We start from the raw sequence: 26,733 nt of genomic DNA on the forward strand, positions 1-26,733 counted from the left end.
TCATAAGAGGACTTCTGATTAAGGCCCCCCCCGCCCTCCTCCCCCCACCACTTCCCGCCTGATATGTAACTCCTTTGCTTTTCGGCTTTCCCCCATGCAAGTTCAATCCTCCCACCAGTCTAAAATTTGAGGCTGGGTGGGAAATGGCCCTAACGTGCCTATAAATTGACCACTTAGGGGCTTCAACTGGGACAAAGGCAGGCTTCTCATCTGAGGCCATGCCCACCCCAGTATAAAATTGCTGCGTAGTAGGGGTTTTAATTTCACACACTATACCGTCTCTTGCCCACCTAAAAGCCCGCTGGTGGAGGAGCATAAAATTCTGGTCCATGTCTCTGGCTTCCAAGTGGTATTCAATAAATTTGTCTGTGATATTGAAGCATATAGACCTGGAAGATCTTAAGTTTGATCCCTGTACTATACCAAATAAACAAGGGACAGAATTTAATGATCAACATTGGGAACTGTCTGCGGGCTGGGAAACGGGACACCAAGGCCAGACCAGTCAAAATTGGGGGGAGAGATGCATCAATTTAAAGGGGTGGTGGGGGTCTCACTGATGCTGAGGAGGGATGGGAGGAGGCTCAAGTGAAGCATAAAAGCTAGCATTGGCTGATTAGGCTGACTGCCCTGATTCTGTGCTCCTCAATCTAAGTATACTAAATCATTGTGGCATATAAGGAGGCCATTTGACCCATTGAACGCATGCTGGTAATCTGTAGAGCAATCAGTCAGTCAGTTCCATTCCCCCACTCTATATCTGAGGTTCTGAGAGTTTATTTCCTTCAAGTGCCCATCCAGTTTCCTTTTGAAATCACTGTTTGTCTCGGCTTTCAACACCGTCATAGGTGGTGAGTTCCAGATCATTACTACAAGTATTCCTGAGGTCTTACTATGGGTGGGCCCTATGGGATGAGGCCATGAGGCCTGCCAGTGGCTCTCAAGGGCCTCAATTGCCCTGTGTGGGGGAAGGCCGTCCTTGAGCTTTCCCGCCCTGGACTAAATCGAAGGAGGCACGAAGGCACTGGAATCTTCACCATATACCTTCCCACCTGATCACAGGCCCACCACTGACCTCCCTGGAATTTTCCTACCAGGCGGGAGGAGGGGGGGGCGGTTGGAGAGGGTTTGGGGGGGGGGGGGGGCGGTTGGAGAGAGAGGGAGCATCACAATTGGTGTTAATAACCCTGGGAAACAGAGAAGTAACATCAAACAGGTTTCCCACTCCAAATCATTGGGCAGCGACTGCTGCTGGAAAGACAGTACAGCACAGGAAACAGGCCCTTCAGCCCTCCAAGTAGCTTGGGGGGGGGGGGTTGAGCTCGATTTCTGGGCAATGGGATGACCATTTGCTTGGAGCAAAATTTTAAAAATAAAAATCAGTAAGGATCTCCTGTGACCAATCCCTCTGGAAGTGTGTTTTTTGGCACAGGACCAACTTGTATGTTTGAATGTCAGTCAAGGACACGATTATGCTCAGTGACAATATCTCCCATCACGAAACACTTGCTGAAAGTCACCAAGGCTCACACATGCAGAATGTAACTTGAACAAGCTCCTGGAAAATCCAAACTCTAGCATGTCAGTATCAGAGCAGAATGAAAAACCAGAGAAAAATAAATCATACCACTTTCTATTTAGGAAAAAGAATAATCTTTTAAAAGTTAGTCATTATTTCCAATTATACAATAATTAAATGTGTACCAGTTGTGAAGTTTACCTGTACAATTGAAAAATGACTTAGTCGTTAACTGCATTGTGGCGGTGAGCCATACAAATCAGCATGGTTCCAGGTTGAATGGTCCCTGGTTTGTGCTGAGTTCTCTGGAATGGGTACCAGTGTTCCTTCGTCATTGCTAGGTCAAGGTTCCTGTAGTTGCCTATCCAGCGCCAGAAGGTTTGTCTCCTTCCTGGGTTGAGGGGCTTATCTTATGAAGAAGGGTTGAACAGTTGGGGCCTAGACCCACTGGAGTTTAAAAGAATGAGAGGTGATCTTATTAAAATACATGGGGCGTGAACCTCTTCAAGTTAACGAAGACGAATCACCACCACCTTCTGAAGGGCAATTATGGGTTGGTAATAAATACAGGCCTCGCCAGAGACACCCACATCCCTTGAAAGAATAAATAAAGAAAAAATACTTTGAGAATGAGACGGCATCTTCAAGAAAGGAAGACAGCAAAAGGGAGAACACTGAAGAAGGGAACAAACGGTACAGAATCCTTATCCTCTATGCATTTTACTCTGGTATAGTTTATTTTTGTAAGTTTATTTATTAGTCACAAGTAGACTTACACTGCAATGAAGTTACTGTGAAAATCCCCTAGACACCACACTCTTGCACCTGTTTGGGTACACTGAAGGAGAATTTAGCTTGGCTAATGTACCTAACCAGCACGTCTTTCGGACTGTGGAAAGAAACTGGAGCCCCTGGAGGAAACCCAGGCAGACACAAGGAGAACGTGCAGACTCCAAACGGACAGTGACCCAAGCTAGGAATCGAACCCGGGTCCCTGGCGCTGTGAGGCAGCAGTGATATTGTGCCTTCGTGCTTATCTCCCCTTTCAACAATAATAATGAAGTACTGTAGCCTTGCCTTGAATCTTGAAGCACATAGCATCTCATTTGTCCCAGATATGCTTTTCCCCCACTCTTATCTTCTATACCTTATGTGATGACACCTGGTACTCTACTGGCCTTTTGTACCTGCAAGCATGCTTTTAATGATGGAGTGCTTGGATCACTAAACCCCTTTATTCATTTAAATTGAATAAAAATAAAGCTTACATTCATATAGCAGCATTCACAACATCAAAATGTTTCAGAGGTCTTCATAGCAAATGAAATACGGCACGGTGGCACAGTGGTTAGCACTGCTGCCTCACAGCTCCAGGGATCTGGGGTCGATTCCCGGCTTGGGTCTCTGTCTGTGTGGAGTTTGTCTGCATGGGTTTCCCCCGGGCACTCCGGTTTCCTCCCACAGTCCAAAGATGTGCAGGCTAGGTGCATTGGCCATGCTAAATTCACCCTCAGTGTACCCGAACAGTCGCCGGATGTGGCGACTGGGCGATTTTCACAGTAACTTCATTACAATGTGAATGTAAGCCTACTTGTGACTAATAAATAAATGAATAAACTTTATTTACTTTTACTTTTGAAGTGTAGCTACTGTTTATTGTAGGAAAACATGGTAGCGAATTTACAGATTGCGTGGTATCAAAAGCATTAATGAAATAAATGACTAGATAATCTTTATAATATAACAACAAAAAATGCTAGAAAAACTCAGCAGGTCTGGCAGCATTTGTGGAGAGAGAAACAGAGTTAACATTTCAAGTCCATATGACTCTTCTTCACACTGATAATCTTTGTTAGTGAAATTGGCTGAGGCATGCATGTTTGCTACTTTCCTGGATGTTTGCCACTCACCTGTTCTTCAAATGATTTGAAATGTTGACACCCACCTGATAGGGAAAGGTCTGGTGGCACAGTGGTTAGCACTGCTGCTTCACAGCACCAGTTTGCAGACGACACAAAGGTTGGTGGATTTGTGGATAGTGATTAGGACCATCAGAGGATACAGCAAGATATAGATCAGTTGGAGACTTGGGCGGAGAGATGGCAGATGACAAATGTGAGGTAATGCATTTTGGAAGGTCTAATCCAGATAGGAAATATACAGTAAATGGCAAAACCCTTAAGAGTATTGATAGGCAGAGGGATCTGGGTGTACACAGGGTGTACAGGTACACAGGTTACTAAAAGTGGCAATGCAGGTGGAGAAGGTAGTCAAGAAGCATATGGCATGCTTGCCTTCATCAGCCGGGGCATTGAGTTTAAAAATTGGCAAGTCATGTTACAGCTTTATAGAACCTTAGTTAGGCCGCACTTGGAATATAGTGTTCAATTCTGGTCGCCACACTACCAGAAGGAAGTGGAGGCTTTGGAGAGGGTACAGAAAAGATTTATCAGGATGTTGCCTGGTATAGGCGCCATTAGCTATGAGGAGAGGTTGGAGAAACTTATTTTGTTCTCATTGGAACGACGGAGGTTGCGGGGGCGACCTGATAGAAGTCTAGATGATTATGAGGGGCATGGACAGGGTGGATTGCCAGAAGCTTTTTCCTAGGGTGGAAGAGTCAATTACTAGGGGGGAATAGGTTTAAGGTGCGAGGCAAGTTTTTTTACCCAGAGGGTGGTGGGTGTCTGGAACTTGCTGCCGGGGGAGGTAGGGGAAGCAGATACGAAAGTGACTTTTAAGGGGCGTCTTGACAAATACATGAATAGGATGGGAATAGAGCGATATGGTCCCAGGAAGGGTAGAGGGTTTTAGTTCAGCATGGTCGGTGCAGGCTTGGAGGGCCGAAGGGCCTGTTCCTGTGCTGTAATTTTCTTTGTTCTTTGTTCAGGGACCGGGGTTCGCTTCCTGGCTTGGGTCACTGTCTGTGCGGAGTCTGCACGTTCTCTCCTTGTCTGCGTGGGTTTCCTCCGGGTGCTCCGGTTTCCTCCCACAGTCCAAAAGACGTGCTGGTTAGGTGCCCTGGCCATGCTAAATTTTCCCTCAGTGTACCCGAATAGGTGCCAGAGTGTGGCGACTGGGGGATTTTCACAGTAACTTAATTGCAGGGTTAATGTAAGCCTACTTGTGACATTAATAAATAAACTTTAAAACTTTAGGAGGGTTCATATCCTCTGCAGAAAGGCAGTTTTTAGTTCTTAGACTATTGAAAGTGGCTATCGAGCTTCTTGAGCCTGTTCTGCCATTCAGTTCGATCATGGTCCAAAGATGTGCGGGTTAGGTTGATTGGCCATGATAAGTAGCCTCTTGCTGTCGGGGGGATTAGGAGGGTAAATATGTGGGGTTATGGGGATAGGACCTGGGTGGGATTGTGGTCCGTGCAGGCTCAATGTAGATTCTGTACTGTAGATTCTATGATTCTATGGTTGAGCTGTAGCTTATCTCCACCTACTCACCTTGACTCTGTAATCCTTAATAACCCTTTGCTGGACAGAAATCTCAAGTTTTGAGCATTTGTAATTGACCTAGCCTTAACAGTATTTTTGGAGTGAGGAATGTGGGACAGGATTTTCACCAGGACATTCTGAATCCTGCTGTCTGGCTGAAATGTGGGTCAACAGACTGCACTGTGCGGGAAACACTCGCTCATCTGTGCTTTTATTGAGGGGGGTGGGAGGGCTTCTAATAATGGCCAGGGGGTGGGCTCGGAGTCTAATTGAGGATGCTGGCTGGACCCTCTCAGCTGGTGGGCCAGTCAGCTTGTAAAGAGCAACAGGCTGCAATGGAAAGTAAGTAAGGGAGCGGGTGGTTCAAAACAGATGCACCAAATTTAATATAGCCAAGCTACCTCTTGCCCCCTCCCTCCCCAGCCTGCTGCTATGAAGCTGCTTCAGACTGTTCACGTGGCCCTCCACACCAGCAGGTACCTAGAGACTGACTGGAACCTTGAGTGGCCATTAACTTAAATATAATTAAATATAAATGCTGGAATCTGAAACGAAAACAGAAAATGCTGGAAAATTTCAGCAGGTCTGATAGCGCCTGTGGAGAGAGAATAGTGCCAACATTTCGAGTCTGACTGAGGTTGTTTTCCTTCGAGCAGAGGAGACTGAGGGGGGCACATGATTGAGTTGTATAAAATCATGACGGGCAGAGATAGAGTAGATAGGAAGAAACCCTTCCCTTTAGGGGCATAGATTTAAGGTAAGGGGTCGGAGCTTTAGAGGGGATGTGAGGGTGGTGGGAGTTTGGAAGTCACTCCCTGAAGGGATGGTGGAGGCAGAGACCCTCATAATATTTAAGAAGTATTTAGATGTGCACTTGCAATGCCAAGGCATACAAGGCTATGGGCAAAGTACTGGATTAGAATAGTTGGGTGGTTTGACTTTGACCAGAGCAGACATGATGGACCGAAGGGATTTTTTCTGTGCTGTGTAGTATCTGTTAATAAGGGGCCTATTAGTTTCCCTCTTTCTCTTAATATATTTCTAAAAGCTTTTAGTATTGTCCTTGTTATCCCTCACAAGTTTTTTCTCAGATTTCTTTTATTTGCCTGTGCAGGTTTCTCAGTCTCCCTTTGCAGTTTTGTTAATATCTCTCCCCCAGAAGGGTCAGTCTAGATTATGTGTTTACGTCTCTGGGGTATAGGCTGACACCCCTTAACCATCTGACTCAGATGTATGAGTACTATAACTGAGTCAAGCTTGACACTATATTGCATTGTGACAGTAATAGCGTGACTAATGTAGCGTTTGGAAAAAAAAACTAGGACAATGAATTTTTTTTTAAATCTTCACCTTGAGTTTCAAACCCCACATCATATTTGGAACAGACTTGTACCAGACTTGAAATCATAGAATTGAATTGCCATGGGGAACTCCATCAGTGTATCACTGTCTCCCTAATTCCTGAATCTGGTTTCCTTGGTAACATATCACAAAGGGACAGGCACCGATAAGCTGCCTGCTACTGCAATTTGCCACAAATGAAGAAGGCAGTCATCAGAATCAGCCATATAAATATGGTCTTTGCTTTTAAAGTAAACTAAATTTTGAAAAATGCTGCAGGTTTCGAGTCTGTGGTTTTGGCAAAGCTGTTCTGCTCCTGCTTACTTTTGGCACAACTCACGCCAAATGCCATATTAGTGAGGGTGTCAGTGCAGGCATTATAAGCATGCTTTATATGTATACAAAGTGGTCAGAATGTGATGTCCTTCAGTGTCCTGTGCCATTTTGGACATTGTTGCTCTAGTTAACACCTTCTCTTAAGCACACTGTTATGATCCTGGACCAGGCCCCCCAGGTTTTTGCTATAGTCTGGTTAGCGGCCAATAACTTTTTGTTTAAAGTAGACAAAGTTTAAGATCCAAGGTTCTTAATAAGAAAATAAAGCCAAAAGATTCTAGGGCTTTGAACAAACAAAATAAACTTTACTATGCAAAGCCAGGAATATAAAACAATTGACAATCTATCTTGTACTCTCACATTCACAATCAACATGAGGTACAAGTGAAGTAACAGGCAAACTCTGGTTGAACACACTACACTGCACAACAAATGGCAGATGTGACCAAGATAGATCCCACGGATTTCTCAGCCACCCACCCAGATGTCAGTATCCACTGCAAATTATACAACCTTGTTAAAACTGTCTCTCTTATGAGGAATCGCAAATCTTCACTCTTTCCTTTTGAAGAGGTAGCCTCAGAATTGCCTCAAAAAGTCACTCCAACTCAGACTGCCTCAACATCTGATCAGATTCCAGAGTTTCAAACTCAACTTCTGAGACTCTGTTCTGTTGGATTCCTGAGTCTGCACCCAAGCGCCAACTCACAAATACAACTTCAGTTCTTCAGCCACACCAAGCAGAACACTACTGCTCCAAAGGTTTACCTTTGTCCCAACGGCCCACAGCACAGAGTCGCGTACTTTCTGCTGCCTTTTCAGCTCTCCGGGGCTTGGCCCAAGCCCTGACTACTTAAAGTCTGTCGAACGCAGCACTTTTACCCCCTCAAGCCTCCCTTTTTGCTCCTCTCCCCAGTGGTTTCTCTCCCCTGGTCCTCTACCATGTTCCCTTTACCTCTCTGGGACCTCTCCCTGTCTCCTCTTCCTGCCCCGTGTGCCAGAACTCCTCTGTATTATGGAGTCCCACTCCTGGGCTCTGTGATCGGATTTTCTTGTCGATGTCTTTCCCACCCAAGTGCACTGAGCACTTGTCCCTGGCCTGAAGATCTCACAATGTTGAACAGTGCATGCGTTGCCCATTCCCAATTCTCAATGTGTGGAAACTCCCGGGGCATCTGTACTTGGAGCTCCTGACTCCAGCGGGAAATCAGGTAAATTCCTGATAGCACACAACTAAACATGTACTGAGTGGAACAAAGGGCCCCTCAACAGCATTATTTACAGAAATTTGCCAGGATTTTATCGCCCCACCCGGCAAGGGAATCGCAGCGGGCGAGGGGCGGACAATAGAAGGGTCCGTTGACCTTGGGCAGAATTTTATGGTTTCGGAACGAGCAAGGCCCATTGGGTGGAATTTTCTGGCCACACTCACCCCAAAACCAGAAAATCCTGCGCGAGGTCAACAGACCTTTGCAGGGTCCGCCCCCCCCCCCCCGCCCACTACGATTCCCGTGGGAGGCAAGGTGGGAAAATTCCCCCCAGTATCAACAACCTGCGTGTCGGTTAATGATTATTTTCAGCTTGTGGAAGTCCAGGGATGTTTGAAGTCTTGGTTACAGTTTGTAAAGTTGGTCGGAAGTGCCAGTTCACATGCAAAAGATGTTGACTGTGACTGGCGGGATCTGAGTACACCAGTTATTCTCAGTAATGGGTGTCATATAGGAGCTGTACCCCTTTGGGCTGCAACATGAGCGGGAGATGGTACACAAGCAGCAATAAGACATCAAAAGAAAAAATGCTGGAAAATCTCAGCAGGTCTGGCAGCATCTGTAAGGAGAGAAAAGAGCTGACGTTTCGAGTCCAGACGGCCCTTTGTCAAAGCTAAAAGGCATAGAAAGTGGGAGATATTTATACTGCAGGTTGAGGGAATGAAAGATGAGTCATGGCCACAGAAACCAGGGGAAAAGGCTGCTAATGGCTGTCCACAGACAGAATAAGAACGTAAGAACTAGGAGCAGGAGTAGGCCATCTAGCCCCTCGAGCCTGCTCCGCCATTCAATAAGATCATGGCTGATCTTTCTGTGGACTCAGCTCCACTTACCCACCCGCTCACCATAACCCTTAATTCCTTTACTGTTCAGAAATGTATCTATCTTTGCCTTAAAAACATTCAATGAGGTAGCCTCAACTGCTTCACTGGGCAGGGAATTCCACAGATTCACAACCCTTTGTGTGAAGAAGTTCCTCCTCAACTCAGTCCTAAATCTGCTTCCCCTTATTTTGAGGCTATGCCCCCTAGTTCTAGTTTCACCCGCCAGTGGAAACAACTTCCCTGCTTCTATCTTATCTATTTTCTTCATAATCTTATATGTTTCTATAAGATCTCCCCTCATTCTTCTGAATTCCAATGAATATAGTCCCAGTCTACTCAGTCTGTCCTAGTCCAGGATTCTCTAAAGGTAAACTTGCAGGTTGAGTCCGTAATTAAGAAAGCAAATGTAATGTTGTCATTTATCTCAAGAGGCTTGGAATACAAAAGCAGGGGTGTACTTCTGAGGCTTTATAAAGCACTGGTTAGGCCCCATTTGGAGTACTGTGAGCAATTTTGGGCCCCACACCTCAGGAAGGACATACTGGCACTGGAGCGGGTCCAGCGGAGATTCACACGGATGATCCCAGGAATGGTAGGCCTGACATACGATGAACGTCTGAGGATCGTGGGATTATATTCATTGGAGTTTAGGAGGTTGAGGGGAGATCTAATAGAAACTTACAAGATAATGAACGGCTTAGATAGGATGGACGTAGGGAAGTTGTTTCCATTAGCAGGGGAGACTAGGACGCGGGGGCACAGTCTTAGAATAAAAGGGAGTCACTTTAGAACAGAGATGAGGAGAAATTTCTTCAGCCAGAGAGTGGTAGGTCTGTGGAATTCATTGCCACAGAGGGCTGTGGAGGCCGAGACGTTGAGCGTCTTCAAGACAGAAATTGATAAATTCTTGATTTCTCGAGGAATTAAGGGCTATGGGGAGAGAGCGGGTAAATGGAGTTGAAATCAACCATGATTGAATGGTGGAGTGGACTCGATGGGCCGAATGGCCTTACTTCCGCTCCTATGTCTTATGGTCTTATAAGCCAACCCTCTCAACTCCAGAATCAACCTAGTGAATCCCCTCCAGTGCCAGTATACCCTTTCTCAAATAAGGAGACCAAAACTGTACACAGTACTCCAGGGGTGGCCTCACGAGCACCTTATACAGCTGCAACATAATCTCGCTGTTTTAAAACTCCATTCCTCTAGCAATGAAGGACAAAATTCCATTTGCCGCCTTAATTACCTGCTGCACCTGCAAACCAACTCCTTGAGATTCCTGCACAAGGACACCCAGGTCCCTCTGCACAGCAGCATGCTGCAATTTTTTACCATTTAAATAATAGTCCATTTTGCTGTTATTCCTACCAAAATGGATGACCTCACATTTACCAACATTGTACTCCATCTGCCAGACCCTCGCTCACTCACGTAGACATAGGGTGTGAATAAGGGGTGTGAATGGCCAAACAGCAGAGAAGCTAAAATGAAGATATTGGGGGAGGGGGAATGGATGGGACAGAGGTAAGATTTAGAAAAGGAGAAGCAAAGGGGGAGAAAAGGTAAGAGAAGGGGGATAAAGTAGGGGGAAAGAGTGGGGGGGGGGAAGAAAAATGAAGAAAGACAATAAAGAAATAAAATGTAAAGAACAGTAAAAAAAATTAAATTAAATAGAATGAAAACAAAGGGGTCGAGGTGGGGCAGAGCAAATCATCTGAAGTTGTTGAATTTGATGTTGAGACCGGAAGGCTGTAAAGTGCCTAGCCATAAGATGAGATTCCAGTTTGCGTTGAGCTTCACTGGAACATTGCAGCAGGCCAAGGACAGACATGTAGGCATGGGAGCAGGATCATGTGTTAAAATGGCAAGCAACCGGAAGGTCAGGGTCTTGATTGCGCACAGACCGAAGGTGCTCAGCAAAGCGATCACCCAGTCTACGCTTCGTCTCTCCGATATAGAGGAGACACATTGGCAGCAGCGAATGCAATACTCCAAATTGAAAGAGGCGCAAGTGAAATGCTGCTTAACCTGGAATGAGTGTTTTGCTCCTTGGACGATGAGCATGGAAGAGGTAAAGGGACAGGTGTTACACCTTCTGCGATTGCATGGGAAGGTGCCATGAGTGACGGGAGAGGTGTTGGGTCTAGTGGAGGAGTGGACTAGGTTATCCCGGAGGGAATGGTCTCTGCGGAATGCTGACAGAGGGAGTGAAGGGAAGATGTATTTGATGGTGGCATCACGCTGGAGTTGGCGAAAATGGCGGAGGATTATGCTTTGCATGTGGAGGCTGGCGGGGTGAAATGTGAGAACAAGGGGGACTTTATCCTTGTTCTGGGAGGGAGGGGAGGGGGTGAGGGTCTGGCGCGGGAGATGGACTGCACACTGTTGAGGGCCTTGTCGACAACTGTAGATGGGAATCCACGGTTGAGGAAAAAGCAGCATGTATTAGAAGCACCACTTTGAAAAGTGGCATAATCAGAACAAATGCGACGGAGACGAAGGAGCTGACAGAAAGGGATGGAGTCCTTACAGTATGTAGGGTGTGAAGAACTGTAGTCCAGATAACTGTGGGAGTCGTGGGCTTGTAATGGATATTGCCAGAAATGGAGACAGAAAGATCAAGGAAGGGAAGGGAAGTGTCTGAGATGGACCAGGTGACCATTTTATCCAGCAATAAGACATGCTACTCACTGATGGTGGAGGGGTGAAGGGTTCTGAGCAGAAAGCCTTATCTACTCATCATGAGCAGATCTCCTACCTCCAGCAAAGGTCCCCTGGGAGCTGCTGGCCTGGTCCTCTCCTGAGCTCTCACTCACAGCAACGGTTTGGGAGAGGGAAGTGGTGAACGAGAGAGAGTGGCAGAAGGATGTAATGAGTGTAAGAATTGGCAAACATCAGAGTCGGCCAGCCAGAGGGAATCGTTGAGAGGAAAGATCGTGGAGGGAAGCCGCGATCCAGGCGAGGCAGTGAACGGAAAGGTCAGAAGGGAGGTGACAAGCAGGAGAGACAGCAAGCTGGAGTAAATGCGAGGGAAGCAGTGAGCAGGAGGACCATGGAGGAGGGTGACGAATCATGAGAGTTGGGGACAGAGGCGACAAAGAGGCTGGTCGAGGAGGGAAGCAATGAGTAGGAGATACAGGAGATGTGGCAAGGCGCCGGGAGGTGGTGAGGGGTTGGGAAAAGTGGCGAGGAGACGGGAGAGGCAGGCAGGAGACGGGAGAAGCAGGCAGGAGACGGGAGAGGCAGGCAGGAGACGTGAGTAGACGGGAGAGGCAGACAGGAGACGACAGGAGATGGGAGAGGCAGGCAGGAGACGGGAGAGGCAGGCAGGTGACGAGAGAGGTGGGGAGGAGACGGGAGAGGCGAGCAGGAGAAGGCGACGGACACGTTGGTGATGGGAAGCAGTGAGCAGAAGGTAGGTTGGAGGAGCTAGTAGTACAGTAATATAAGATATTTTGGTTAGTCAGAGTTCCTAAGAGAATGTTTGAGCCAGCTTGGATCAAGGCAACCAATAGGTTTTTAATGTAAAACTTACAGGTCAGGAACATAACCCACCCTTATTACATGTTTGATAATGTCACGTAATATCATACTGTTTTATTTGTCACACTTTTGCTCAGCACTCCAGTGTTTGGAAACACATCGGGAGTGCTAACTGAGGTAGCTGGAATTTGCCGGATTGGATATGTGGGTGGGACTTACCTGGGCACTTTTCCACAGAGCCAGGTAGGTGACGGTGCTAAATTCACAGCTAGTTCTGGAACACAAGGTTTTAATATTATTGCCGGAAATTTGTCAGGGCCCATAGCGTTTGCTGTATCTAGTAACTTTGGTAATTTCTTGGTATCACATGGAGTGAATGAATTGCCTAAAGAGTGGCATCTGTGATGCTGGGGACTTCAGGGAGACACCGAGATGAATCATCCACTCAATACTTCTGGCTGAAATGGTTCCAACCTTGTCATTAAGACTGATATATTGGTCTCCCCCATCATTGAGGATGGGGACACTTGTGGAGCCTTCTCCTCCAGTTTTATTGTCCACCACTATTCAGGACTGGATGTGGCAGGACTGCAGGATTTTCATCTGATTTATTGGTTGTGGGATCACTTTGCCCTTTTCTTGCTTCAACTGTTTGGCTTGCAAGTTGTCCTTTTAGAACATAGAACAGTACAGCACAGAACAGGCCCTTCGGCCCACGATGTTGTGCCGAGCTTTATCTGAAACCAAGATCAAGCTATCCCACTCCCTATCATCCTGGTGTGCTCCATGTGCCTATCCAATAACCGCTTAAATGTTCCTAAAGTGTCTGACTCCACTATCACTGCAGGCAGTCTATTCCACACCCCAACCACTCTCTGCGTAAAGAACCTACCTCTGATATCCTTCCTGTATCTCCCACCACAAACCCTATAGTTATGCCCCCTTGTAATAGCTCCATCCACCCGAGGAAATAGTCTTTGATCGTTCACTCTATCTATCCCCTTCATCATTTTATAAATCTCTATTAAGTCTCCCCTCAGCCTCCTCCACTCCAGAGAGAACAGCTCTAGCTCCCTCAACCTTTCCTCATAAGACCTCCCCTCCAAACCAGGCAGCATCCTGATAAATCTCCTCTGCACTCTTTCCAGCGCTTCCACATCCTTCCTATAGTGAGGTGACCAGAACTGCACACAATATTCCAAATGTTGTTAGCTTTGGCAGGTTGGCAGCTCATAGAATCCCTGCAGTGCAGAAGGATGCCATTAGCTCAGTTGTTATTAATGAACTAGCGTTTGTTTTCCATCCCTAATTGCCTTTGGTGGCTTGCTAGGCCATTTCAGAGGGCATTTAAGAACCAATCACATTGCTGTGGGTCTGGAGTCACACATGGGCTAGACCAGATAAGGGCATTAGTGAACGTTACGACAATTAACAATGGTTTCATGGTCATCATTAGACTTTTAATTCCAGATTTTTTTATTGGATTCTGCCTTGGTGGGATGCGAACCTGAGTCCCTGAATTGCTAGTCCAGCGGCAATACCATTATGCCACTGGTGCTGCTCCTGGCACTTGTTTTGAACCAGAATTGATCCCTCAGCTTGATGGTAATGATAATGAAGATTATGTTGGGCCATGAGATTGCAGGTTGTGGTTGAATACAATTCTGCTGCTATTGATGGCCCATAGCACCTCATGGATACCCAGTTTTCAGTTGTTAGATCTGTTCCGAATCTATCCTGTACAGCACAGTGGCAGTGCCACACAATATGTTAGAGGATATCCTCATTGTGGAGACACAGTCAAAGATAGTGCAGTGATCGCTCCTACCAATACTGTCAGGGACAGTTGCACCTGTGTCAGGTAGGTTGATGAAGGCGAGGCCAAGTCGATTTTTCCCTCATGGTTCTCTTATCATCTGCCGCAGACCTAGTCTAGTAACGATGTCCTTTAGGGCTTGGCCAGATCAGTCAGTGGTGATGCGATCAAACAGTCGTGAACATCCAGATGGTATTCTGTGCCTTTGCTACCCTCTCTTTCCTCCAAGTGGTGTTCAACATGGAAGAGAACTGATTCATTCACTGAGAGAGGGCAGTCACTGATAATCAGCAGGAGGCTTCATTGCTCAGGTTTGAGCTGGCTTCATGAGACTACATGCGGTCTGGGGTCAACATTAATGACTCCTGAGTCACTCTCTCCTGACTGTATACCATTGTGTCTGGTGACCCTGTCCTAGGGTGGGAGAGGACTTACCCAGGGATATTGATGGCAGTGTATAGGGCACTGTGTGTAAGCTATAATTCCATGACTATGACTATGGCTGGGAATTTGCGCTCGCGTTTGCCACGTGCGCAAATGTGATATGGGCGTAAAATCCTGCTATGGGCCAAAACTCCAATCATCCCTGCCCCCTGTCATTATGTAATGAGGGTCCCACCCAGAAAGGTTCCCGCACAGGTAAATATGGCCCATGGGGTGGGGGGGGGGGTGAAATGACATGCCCAGGTAGTACCCCGACATTGCCCCTTAGCACCTGGGCACTTCCTCCCGGTGCATGGGTACTGTATCTAAGCACCCTGCTTTTCCTCCTTTCCCCTCTGATGGTTCCCCAGGGGTACCATCTTCCCCAGGGATGGATCCTCTGGGGAGCTCCATGAAGGGGAGGGTGGGGATGGTCTCTGTGTGCATGGGGTGGTGTTGGTCCTCTTCTTTTTAACTGGAGGATTCGGGAAACCTGATGTCACTGACTTTTTCGAGCACCCCTGCCAGCGTGACAGCCATGCCTCCAGCATTTTTTTCTTCTTAAGTGCTGGACAATATAGCGAGAAAAGCCGGCTGTGCAGCCAGCAAGCTGCGCACTGCTTTTCTCACCTGGTCCAGCACTGAGAAGAGAAGATGGAAAATTGTGCCCAATGTCAAGCTGTTGCTTGGAACGTCTGTGAGACAGCTGTCCCAATTTTGACACAACCCCCCCCCCCCCCATGTTAGTAAAAAAGACTTTGCAGAGTCAAATACCCGTCAGTTTTACCAGAGTAAAACCATGTTAACTCTATAATCTTTGGAAATTAATTGCAGCATTAGCTCAATGAATAGCATAGGCATGATGGGTCAAATGGTCTCCTTTATGTCTAATGTTTCTGTGATTCTATCATCTGGTAAAATATCTTATTGACTATCGCTGAACTGCAAATGCCTTCCTTTCTTTGAAGGGAAATCAGATGATTAGGTCTTGGACCTAATTAGGAGATTTGTGGGTTATTAGTTCTAAAGATGGTCATACACAGTTCAACAACAAGTATAACAAGAATCTAGAGTCACCTTGGCTCCATGATAGCACCGTTACAAAGATAGCGTCACCTTGGTTCAGTGATTAATGTTACAAAGATAGAGTTACCTTGGCTCAGTGATAGCAACGTTACAAGTATGAGGTTAATAAGAGTGTTATGTTTTGGGACTGTGTCTTTAAGGATAAATGAAGCGAGTCATGTGACCTGTTCTGAAGTCTGCCTTACAACAGGCCTGGGTCACATGGCTGTTAAAGATCAAAGAACAGCCTGAGTTGTTTTGCTGAAAATAAGATGCAAGTTGTTCATACTTGGCGACAATGGCAGCAGCATCTATGTTTATAGTGGCTGGACTGATGTTCTTCAAAGTCCCAGACAGGTGTTGAGAATGTTGGGTTATGAGTAGTTATTCTTTAAACTACCCATTTACTCCTTTACTACTTTAAGTTGAAAGAGAGTTGGTGTCTCAAGGATAGTTAATAGTATTTCTGCCTGGATACCAGGCCCCTGTGATTCACATTACCATGGAGATGTGTTTTGAGAGTGGATATCCCTGAAAACACAGACACATAAATGGGGGCGAATTTTCCCGTCCCACCTGCCACAGGAATCGGAACGGGCGAGGGGCAGACCATGTTGACCTCAGGTGGGATTTTCCAGTTTCGGGCGAGTGTGGCCGGAAAATCCCGTCCATGCAGTCGGTCAGGATCTAGCAGCTAGAGGCTGAATGTCTATTATTTACAGTGTGCAAAGAAGTGGATGGGATCTCATGCTCAGATTGAAAAGACCTTATTTGTGAGGCTGGAAGATTTGCCTGGCTTGCACAAGAGAGAATCTCCAGAAAAAAAAGACAGTTCTGAGCTTAAAGTTACCAGGCTGGCAAGGGAAAGGAATGGAAGTTAACCCTTGGAAGCTAAGAATCACATTGGATTGGGTCCAAGAAAACCAAATGACTGCTTAGGGGACAGTGTCAAGTATACCTGTGAAGTGTTTTTTTTTGGTTGTATTAAAAGTAAAAAGGGGTAATTCTGTTCAGTAGTTTAAAGATTAAGGGCGGTATCTTGAGCTTGCTTTCACCATCTGCGAGAATTCTGGCTGGGGGCTCAAGATCCGGTAGTTCTCGCCAGTGAGAATGCAATTTTGGATCTCCACGCCCCTCGCAAGCGACATCGTCAGGTGGCCATGAACCTGATTTACGTGAATTTCCGTTCATTTCAATATTATTGTTACATGATGTCATGGCGGCACGGTTTAAAACAGATTGACACAGAGGTAAACCTGTCGTAGGGTCTCCCCAGGGGCGTAAGGGTAAGTATAGCTGCTGGCGGACAAGGGACATGGCCGATAGTGCCCATAATCGTGGGGGGTGGGGGGAGAAAAGGAACCAGACTGAATGCTGGCTTTGATCAGGAGTGGGGAGGGGAGTCCCTAAGGCCTCCATAATGACGGAGGGGGGGAGTTTATTGCTGCTCTGATCAGGGCACCCTTTAAAGATGGCACCCCGATCTCTGTACAGCTGGGATTTGCTGATGTGTTTAGCCGCCTCCCCACCCCAGTATGACGGTGTGAATCACGCCCTGTTAAATTGTTTGGGAAGAATGTGGTAGAATCTGGAGACAAACACACCGGTTTTCCCGCCAGAAACAACTCTGGTAAGACTTAGCCCTAAGAATCCTAGCATTTAGTCAATATTGCTTTTAGTCTGTTGGTTACAGTAAATGTCTTAAAATGTGAAATCTTGTCAAGTCATCTTTTCAGCTATCAGTTGGAAGCTCAAATTTATTTTTCTAAAGTTATCAGTCTGGCTACATTTGCCGACACAATAACAGTTACACCACTGCAAAATTATTCCCTTATCTGTGATTTGCTGTTGATGATCTGAAAGGAGGACGATAATGTTTAAAAGTAGGCCCTTATTTTGTGATAATGCACGTTATTCTTTCTTGATGCATGTAAGGGATATTTAACTTTAAATTTGTCTACCTAATAAGTTAACTCTCGTTACCTATTGCAGTGAATGGTTGTTTTAGAGTTGCTACATTCAGCTTACATGGAGATAAAATGAAAAAAAAAACTACAGACATTTGCAGACTGGCAATAAAAACAGAAAATACATCTGCATCAGAAAAGAGAAAAGGCACGGCTGACATTTCAGTTATAACAAAGATTTCTGTGAACATTAACCTATCTTTTTACTTCTCGGATACTGATGGAGTGTGATTTTTATTACTTTCGCTGTTTTAAAATTCAGGCCGTGTGTGCAATCTTAAAAGGTACACAATAAATTGAAGGAAAACAAATCTGGATTGATTGATGTGCTGTGCAGAACCACTTTAGTTCGTATGTACACTAAACAAAGGTATCTTGCATATATCTGGATTTGAATTATCGTAATCCCACCCATTACCACAATGAAGCTAGTGGCTGTGTAACGAAACAGTGACTTTTTAAAGGGACCGGTTGTAAATACATGACTGGTGGCTTCAGCCGGCTGCCAGGAATGTAGATTTATATCGATGCTACCACTGATAACAGGGAACCAATTCCCTTCGTAAAATCGGTGATTTATATACTTTCCGTAATGGATTTTTTTTCTCTCCCCCCCCCTTTCTCTGTATTACATTTACAAATCTCCATAGTGCCATTATGCAGTCAGCTTTAAGAGTCACGGAATCAGTGACATACCCTTATTGATCAGCCTCACTCTGATGCTGCATGCACCGACACAGTAACCTCCCCCTGAGCAGGATCTCGATAATCTCCCTGTGTCTTTCTTTCCCCTTTATGTGTGTCTGGCAATATTAGGAGGAATAAGGTAGTGTGTGGTGCCACATGCAGGTAGGGGTAGCTGTTGCCAGTGTGCAGCATTTACTAAAAATCATTGCAGCAAAGGACTTGTGAGCAGACCGACTGAATGAAGCAGGCTTGTGTATCAGCAAGCCTGCTAGGATGGGCCATTGCTGTTGCAAGCTGTATTACTGCTTTGGTTGTCTGGACAAGAGGGTAATTTAGCTTCTGTTGTTTCTTTTTGTTCCACTGACGCCGGGTGGTGACTAAAGTCATGGTGCAGCCCCAGTTGAAATAATTTCGGGGTTGGCTTTATGATTGTCAAAAGTGTTTTATGAGGAGGAAAATCCTATTTAATTCATAGTGGCCTCGCAGGTTTACATTATTATATTGCGAATCTTGAAGATCTAGGGCATGTGGAAAGCTGCAGTTCAATTCACAACTCTACCCACTGTGTTAACTTAAACTGACCATTTTCTGTCTGACTGGGTAACATTATAATTAGGGGTCAACTCCAAGGAGGTATTTTTTTGTTCACTATTTTAACCTACATGTTAATAATGTTTCATTGTCGCTGGGTTTTTTTTATAACTATTTGAATAGGATGGGAGAATTATTGGGCTTTTCATTCTCTCTAGAAGTTAGTTTTTCAATCTTGGATTTCTGGCTTCCCAGTGTGGACAGAAGTTTATTTTTGTTTGTTTTTTGACTGGATTTGGACATTATTGTTAAGCCTATAGGACAGAGCTTTTACTAAATTTACTAATCTCCTGTAACTATTTCATGTTTCGCAGCTCAGAAATAATTCTGGATGTGCAAGTCTCAAATAAGGTAGTTCCTGACTTCAGTAGCTGTTAAGAAGGCCTCAGTGAGTTACTGTGATAAATGATAGATCGAGGCCTTTGTAGAAAACACATTAAATGCAATGTCCAGGGGAGTATGTCAGTAATTAATTGTGGTTGTGAACACTTACCTCCGAACAGATGTTTGCCAGGACATATGGAATACAGGGGTAGATTTCCACTGTCATTGTCTGGGCAACAGTTAAGCAGATAGGATCACCCCTGCCTGTTATAGAACCCCCCTGCTTTTCATTCCGTTAGTTTCACTGGGTGGGCAGCGTCCAAATCGCCCTATTATTCCAATTGCCTATTTCTTGTACTCTAAACGTTTCTATCCTTTTATTGCAGAATGAAAGCGTTCTTATCAAAGAGAAAGAACTTTCAATTGAGCTTGCTCATATCAGGGAGGAAGTAGGTAAGCTGAACAATGAAATGTTCCACAAGTATTGCTGTCTGTCCTCTAACTGTATATTTTTTCCTGAAACGATACACAAAGATATGGGTCTAATGGCTGATTTTATTCCAGTGGGGAAATATAGTCACCCTGCTGATATGGTGATGAGGTCATGACCTGTTTGTGTCCTCGTCTGAGTGTCATCAAGTGGTTGTCTCACCACACGTTCAAATGCTGCGCACTCTCCTTTTGCATTTCGTAAGGCTTCATTACACAGTTACATGAATATCGACAAAAATGTTGTTCCAACTTTGCTTCATGTTAATGGATGTTTTCAGATCTTAGTTGTTAGTACAGCCAAACTGAAGTAAATGTTTAAATGTTATATTGAATCACTGTGAGTCATTTCCAAATAAGGTGCATCATTCCTTTAGGCTGAGGTACAGACAGGAGTTTAATAAATTGAGTAAAATAAACATCCAAAAGTTCATGCGTGTAAGTTTACCTTGCTCTATAAAGGATGAGAAATAGACTGTACTCAGTTCATTTGCACATTTATCTATGTTCTGGTAGTAAACAATAATATAAATGCTACAAGGAAAAATTAAAAAGTGTTGCTGAAAATTGATGCATGCTATCTAAGCTTTTCGTCTGAAAGTTTATTTATTAGTGTTACAAGTAGGCTTACATTGACACTTGAAGTTACTGTGAAAATCCCCTAGTTGCCACACTCCGGCACCTGTTCAGGTACACTGAGGGGGAATTTAGCATGACCAATGCACCTAACCAGCACATCTTTTGGACTGTGGGAGAAAACCAGAGCTCCCGGAGGAAACCCACGCAGACACGGGGAGAATGTGCAGACTCCACAAAAACAGTGACCCAAGCCAGGAATTGAACCCGGGTCCCTGACGCTGTGAGGCAGCAGTGCTAACCACTGTGCCACCGTGCCGCCCTCATCAGGATAGCTCACAAGAAATTGCCAAGTATAATGGAGGAACATTTGGGCAGTACGGTGCACAGTGGTTAGCACTGCTGCCTCAAAGCGCCAGGGACCCGGGTTCGATTCCTGGCTTGGGTCACTGTCTGTGTGGAGTTTGCACATTCTCTCTGTGTCTGCGTGGGTTTCCTCCGGGAGCTCCAATTTCCTCCCACCATCCAAAGATGTGCGGGTTAGGTGGATTGGCCATGCTAAATTGCCCCTGGTGTCAGGGGGACTAGCTAGGGTAGGTGCATGGGGTTATGGGGATGAAGGCTGGATGGGATTGTGGTCGGTGCAGTCTCGATGGGCCGAATGGCCTCCTTCTGCACTGTATGATTCTATGATTCTAACATCAATTTATACTGCATGAGAAGAGAGTGCTGTTTGGTTGGCAAGTGGGCTCTAGTTGTTGGAGATGTTGCCATAATGAATGCAACAGGGAGCAGTTAACTGCCCAGCTTTATTCCAATTCAAACCAGGCAGGTTGACTCTGATTGGTCAATGCATTATCCTGGGAAATGAACCAAGGAATGCTTGATCCCTAAATTTTTGTTTAGGTGGCAAAGTGTGTATGTACATGTTCCTTCTGATTGCAAAAATTAAAAACAGTTCATTGAATGATCAAGGTTAATTTGGGAGCAAAACAATGGCTTACAATACTATAAAAGCATTGTGCCTTCATAGAATCCCTACAGTGCTGAAGGAGGCCAGTCGGCCCATCGAGTCTGCACAGACCTTCCGACAGAGTATCTTACCCAGGTCTATCCTCGTAACCCCACGTATTTACCCCGCTAATCCCCCTAAGCTACACATCTTGGGGTACTAAGGGGCAATTTAACATGGTCAATCCACCTAACCTGCACATCTTTGGACTGTGGGAGGAAACTGGAGCACCCGGAGGAAGCTGACGCAGACATGGGGAGAACATGCAAACTAACCCGGGTTGCTGGCACCGTGAGGCAGCAGTGCTAACTACTGTGCTGCCCTATTTGCCTAATTTATTAAATTTCAAACAATTTAACTTTGAACCTGCAGGGCCCCAATTCAACTCTGTGTCAGTAGTTTTGAATGAGTTAAAATCTCACCTTCAGTTTCAATTCGGAAAGAGAGGACAGCCTGCATTATAAGAGAGAGTTGCCCAGCCACTATATTTATAGAACCATATCGTGTTTTCAGCTGGAGACAGAGGGACTGAATGGCACGGTTGTAATCACACCTCTAATCAAGGTGATAATAGAACAGCATTGACAGATTGCAGACTGGGCCACAGTTAGGATTGCCTGACCCTCTCAAGAGATAGGAACTGCCAAGAAATTGGGCTGCACAGTGGTTAGCACTGCTGCCTCACAGCGCCAGGGGCCTGGTTTCAATTCCGGCCTCGGGTCACTGTCTGTTTGGAGTTTGCACATACTCTCCGTGTCTACGTGGGTTTCCTCCGGGTGCTCCGGTTTCCTCCCACCGTCCAAAGATGTGCGGGTTAGGTTGATTGGCCATGCTAAATTGACCCCAGGGTCAAAATAAAGGAGATTGTCATTGACTTCAGGAAGCGTAAAGGAGAACATACCCCTGTCTACATCAATGGGGACGAAGTAGAAAGGGTCGAGAGCTTCAAGTTTTTAGGTGTCCAGATCACCAACAACCTGTTCTGGTCCCCCCCTGCCAACACTATAGTTAAGAAAGCCCACCAATGCCTCTAGTTTCTCAGAAGACTAAGGAAATTTGGCATGTCAGCTACGACTCTCACCAAAGATGTGCAGGTTAGGTTGATTGGCCATGCTAAAGTGCCCCTTAATGTCCTGAGCTGCGTAGGTTAGAGGGGTTAGCGGGTAAATGTGTAGGGATATTGGGGTAGGGCCTGGGTGGGATTGTGGTCGGTGCAGATTCAATGGGCCAGATGGCCTCTCTCTGCACTGTAGGGTTTCTATGATTTCTATGATTTTACAGATGCATCATAGAAAGCATTCTTTCTGGTTGCATCACAGCTTGGTATGGCTCCTGCTCTGCCCAAGACCGCAAGGAACTACAAAAGGTCGTCAATGTAGCCCAATCCATCACGCAAACCAGCCTCCCATCCATTGACTCTGTCTACACTTCTCGCTGCCTCAGCAAAGCAGCCAGCATAATTAAGGACCCCACGCACCCCGGACATTCTCTCTTCCACCTTCTTCCTTCGGCAAAAAGATACAAAAGTCTGAGGTCACGTGCTAACCGACTCAAGAACAGCTTCTTCCCTGCTGCCAACAGACTTTTGAATGGGCTTCCCTTGCATTAAGTTGATCTTTCTCTACACCCTAGCTATGACTGCAACATTACAATCTGCACTCTCTTGTTTCCTTCTCTATGAACGGTATGTTTTGTCTGTATAGCGCGCAAGAAACAATACTTTTCACTGTATGTTAATACATGTGACAATAATAAATCAAATCAAAATCAAGAGGGATTAGCAGGGTAAACAGTTGGGGTTGCGGGAATAGAGCCTGGGTCGGATTGTGGTCGGTGCAGCCTTGATGAGCCGAATGGCCTCCTTCTGCACTTAGGGATTACATGATTTTATTTTATGAAATGATGTTCTGGATTATATATGAGGGCAAAATTATTTTCAAATAATCAGGTACTTTCCCTTTTATAATCTTGAATGACATTTCCTTTCATCTCTACATAAAGCCTGCAGGATGTCACCAATTGACCAGTATAACACCATTGTCATTGGTCATAAAGTATGGGAAATAATCGGAAAATGAAAGAGCATTATAAAACTTCTTTGGGAGGGACTTAAAAGGAGAATCTCACCTTAAACAAAGCTGTTTGAGGTGAAATCGGTGCAGGCAGCAGGAATGCTTTGATGGCTGCACCACGCCTCAGTTTCTCCAATGCTGCATTGGAGATATTGGTTCGGCCAGTGGATGGGGACAAGATTCTGTTCCCACCTCAGAGTTAAAAGCACTCCCAGCAACACTGCTGCCGATGGTAAGAGATTGTAGAGGATGTTAATGTCAGGAGCTTGGCTCCCATGACAATATTGCAATTCAAGGTGAAGTTAATTGTCCTCACCGGAATACTACTCCCTGACCCTCTCCCCACCCCTTCACTGCTCTCAACCCTCCATTCCCTGCTTCCATTCACTCTCCTGCTATCACTGCACCATGCCACTCTACCTTCTTCCCTCCAACCACATACTCTGACCCTTCTTTTGCCACCACAGCCCTCACTTCTCCAGACATTGCCACTTCCACAGAACAGCCATTTCATCATGACAGGCAAATTCCCTAAACACTTCCCAAGAACATAATCCACACAGTTCCTTCTTTCCTGAAGAGAAGGTTATGCGTAACATGAGGCAAGAGTTGGTGACCGGATGAAGCTGACTCTGCCTGCATATCCCTGTGGAAGAAGCCACACTGGTCCTCACGGGCATGGCTGTGGTGAGAAGCGTCACTAAAGGAGATGACAGGTAATGTTTTTACAAATGAATTCTCACCTTATCCTCTTTCTTTTCTTTCCTTCACCTTGCACCATCTGCATGATAAACTGCAGCTTCTTCTACTAGCCACTTGTCTCTTTCCACTCCCCCTTATACTGAAAGCTAAACCTTCTCAATCTCTTTAATTTCAGCTGCTGAAAATGTAGATGCTCTTGTGCCATTTTATCAGAAGCGGTCATTCTACCTGAAGATGCACGGTCTCTCAATCTGACACCAGGACCAGTACCACATGTACTTTAGAGGAGGGTGGGGCTTGCACATGATGAATCATTAGCAGCAAGTGTGGCAGCTAAGGCAGGGAGATAGGAAAGAACAGATGCCAGCTCATCAGAGGACCAGATCACATACCAGCTCAGTTCCAATGCAAAGGATGTAGATGCTGACTACAAGGTTCCAGGCAATCGGAGAACACCATGGGCATACCAGGGAACGCTGGATGCACTGTGCAGCTGGCTAGTGAGCACTTGCACAATATTGCAGAGATGGGAGGAATCAAACTCCAACATGTGTTGGGTCTTCAAGCAGAACATGGAGACCTTGTCATCCAACATGGAGTGAGTGGCCAGCTCCATCGATACCACAGTGGCCAAAAGCACAATCGAGCCTCTGCCGACAGTTCTGACACCTGCCAATTGAAATTCAGATGGGTGCTAGCTTGGCTCTGGGAGCCAGTGTTCACAGGGGTATTTGGCGTGTCATCTCACCCCTGCACTCTCTTCTCGCACAGAACCAGAGGAGTGATGAAGCTCTGTTCCTCGCGAGTGGCCTTGGATTCATGGGATAGGCAGCAGCGCTCCTCCCTCAGAATGACAGAATGCCTGCTCCCAACTGTGGGACAAAGCCAGCTGGGCCAGGCTCCTCCAGCCCACACCTGAGCTTGCCGCCAGGCCCTCAAGGCGCAGATAGTTGCCCACCAGGGCCATTTGAAGGGCCCTCAATGGAAGTTTTTAAAATAGGCATGGTGCATTCTACTTTCTGACGGTTCATGCTACAAAGAAATATGGATAAGTCAAACATGTTTTTGGTTTCTTCTGCTAAATTGTTGAATAACTTTTATTTTGAATGATCATTGTTTATGACATTGTTAGAAAGATTGCTGACCCTGACATCGTGAATGAATTTAACCACTTGATTCCGCGGCCATATGCTGATGTTTGTTCAGCTCCTTCACACTGCTGACCCAAACAACTTGTTTAAGACATTTCCACCGATATTGTGATTAGCATTAAATTTTGAACAATGCACAATAAACATTAAACCAATGCTAATGTCACGCGTGGTTCCTTGCACATGATTTTCAAAATAGATTCTGTTGATAAGACGTATTCTGCTTCAGTAGCTCATTATTATTCCAATTAACTGTAATATAACTCCTATCTGCTCATGCGGCATGATGTACTCCTTTCATAGCTTTTTAATAGAGGCAATATTTTAATAAAAATGAGTAAGTATCATTTTTCAATTCCTATGTCTTTGTTGGGCAAGGCTCATTTTATAATGATATTGCAACATCAAAATTTTATAATGCCGTTCTGATTATTACTTTATTCCTAATGATGGTTAAGAAACACGAAAGAATGTATCCCAAAGTCCATACATTAAATAATATATACAATTTAAATTGTAATTAGACACTTATCTGAAGGCCATTCTCAAACTCCAAGCAGAATCCATGAAATGTATGATGATTTGTTCAAATCATTCAGATAATCATTTTGGGTCTACTTTCATCAGATATGGTGAGCGACGACTTGGTTTTAATTATTTATTATAGCAGTGTTGAATTAAACATTACTACATTTTAGCCCAGAAATGATTGGAGATCATTTTCGACTTTGGCAGAGGTGGAAGACTGACGGTAGCGAATCGGATGATAGAAAGGAAAAGTGGTGGGGTATGTTCAAGTTAAAAGTTAAAGTTTATTTCTTACTCGCAGGTAGGCTTACAGTAACATTGCAATGAAGTTACTGTGAGATTCCCCGAGTTGCCACACTCTGGCGCCTGTTCGGGTACACTGAGGGGGAATTTAGCATGACCAATGCACCTAACCAGCACGTCTTTTGGACTGTGGGAGAAAACCAGAGCACCTGGAGGAAACCCACACAGACATGGGGAGAATGTACAAACTCCACATAGACAGTGTCCTGAGCCAGGAATCAGACCTGTGTCCCTGGCGCTGTGAGGCAGCAGTGCTAACCTCCACCCCCCCCCCCCCCCCCCTGCCTTATGTAAAGAGTAGCCCACTCGATAATGCCAGTTTTAAAATTCTCATCCTTGTTTTCATTGCAAATCCCTCCATACCCTGCCTATCTCTATAACCTTCTATAGCCCTACAACACTCTGAGATTTCGGCAGCCTTTGATTCCAGCCGCTTATACATCTCTGTTCTTTTTTGCTGTGTCATTGGCAGCTGTGTCTTCAGCTGTCTCGGCTTTAATCTCTCGAATTCCCACCCCAAATCTTACCACCTCTCCATCTTGCTTTCCACCTGCACAGTGGCACACGTGGTTAGCACTGCTGCCTCACAGCACCATGTACCCGGGTTCAATTCCCAGCTTGGGTCATTGTCTGTGCAGAGTCTGCAGGTTCTCCCCGTGTCTGCGTGTGTTTCTTCCGGGTGCTGCGGTTTCCTCACACAGTCTGAAGTGCTGGTTATGTGCATTGGCCATGCTAAATTCTCCCTCGGTGTATCCGAACAGGCGCCGAAGAGTGTCGACTAAGGGATTTTCACAGTAACTTCATTGCAAT

General features: G+C 45.5%; 1 protein-coding gene across 5 annotated transcripts in view; it reads left to right on the forward strand.

Moving 5' to 3' along the window:
• Nucleotides 1-26,733, forward strand: part of LOC144499767 (microtubule-associated tumor suppressor candidate 2-like) — a 489,039-nt gene that overhangs the window by 428,746 nt on the left and 33,560 nt on the right. For 4 of the 5 annotated variants that reach the window (XM_078222202.1, XM_078222205.1, XM_078222203.1 and 1 more), the window contains one exon: nucleotides 19,477-19,543. In XM_078222202.1, the coding sequence (XP_078078328.1) occupies nucleotides 19,477-19,543 (67 nt within the window). Of the gene's footprint in view, nucleotides 1-19,476; nucleotides 19,544-24,116; nucleotides 25,439-26,733 lie in introns of those variants that run through there. The other variant, XM_078222206.1, reaches the window with a different exon arrangement.

The sequence above is a fragment of the Mustelus asterias genome, chromosome 10 (assembly GCF_964213995.1).
Source record: "Mustelus asterias chromosome 10, sMusAst1.hap1.1, whole genome shotgun sequence".
NCBI lineage: Eukaryota > Metazoa > Chordata > Chondrichthyes > Carcharhiniformes > Triakidae > Mustelus > Mustelus asterias.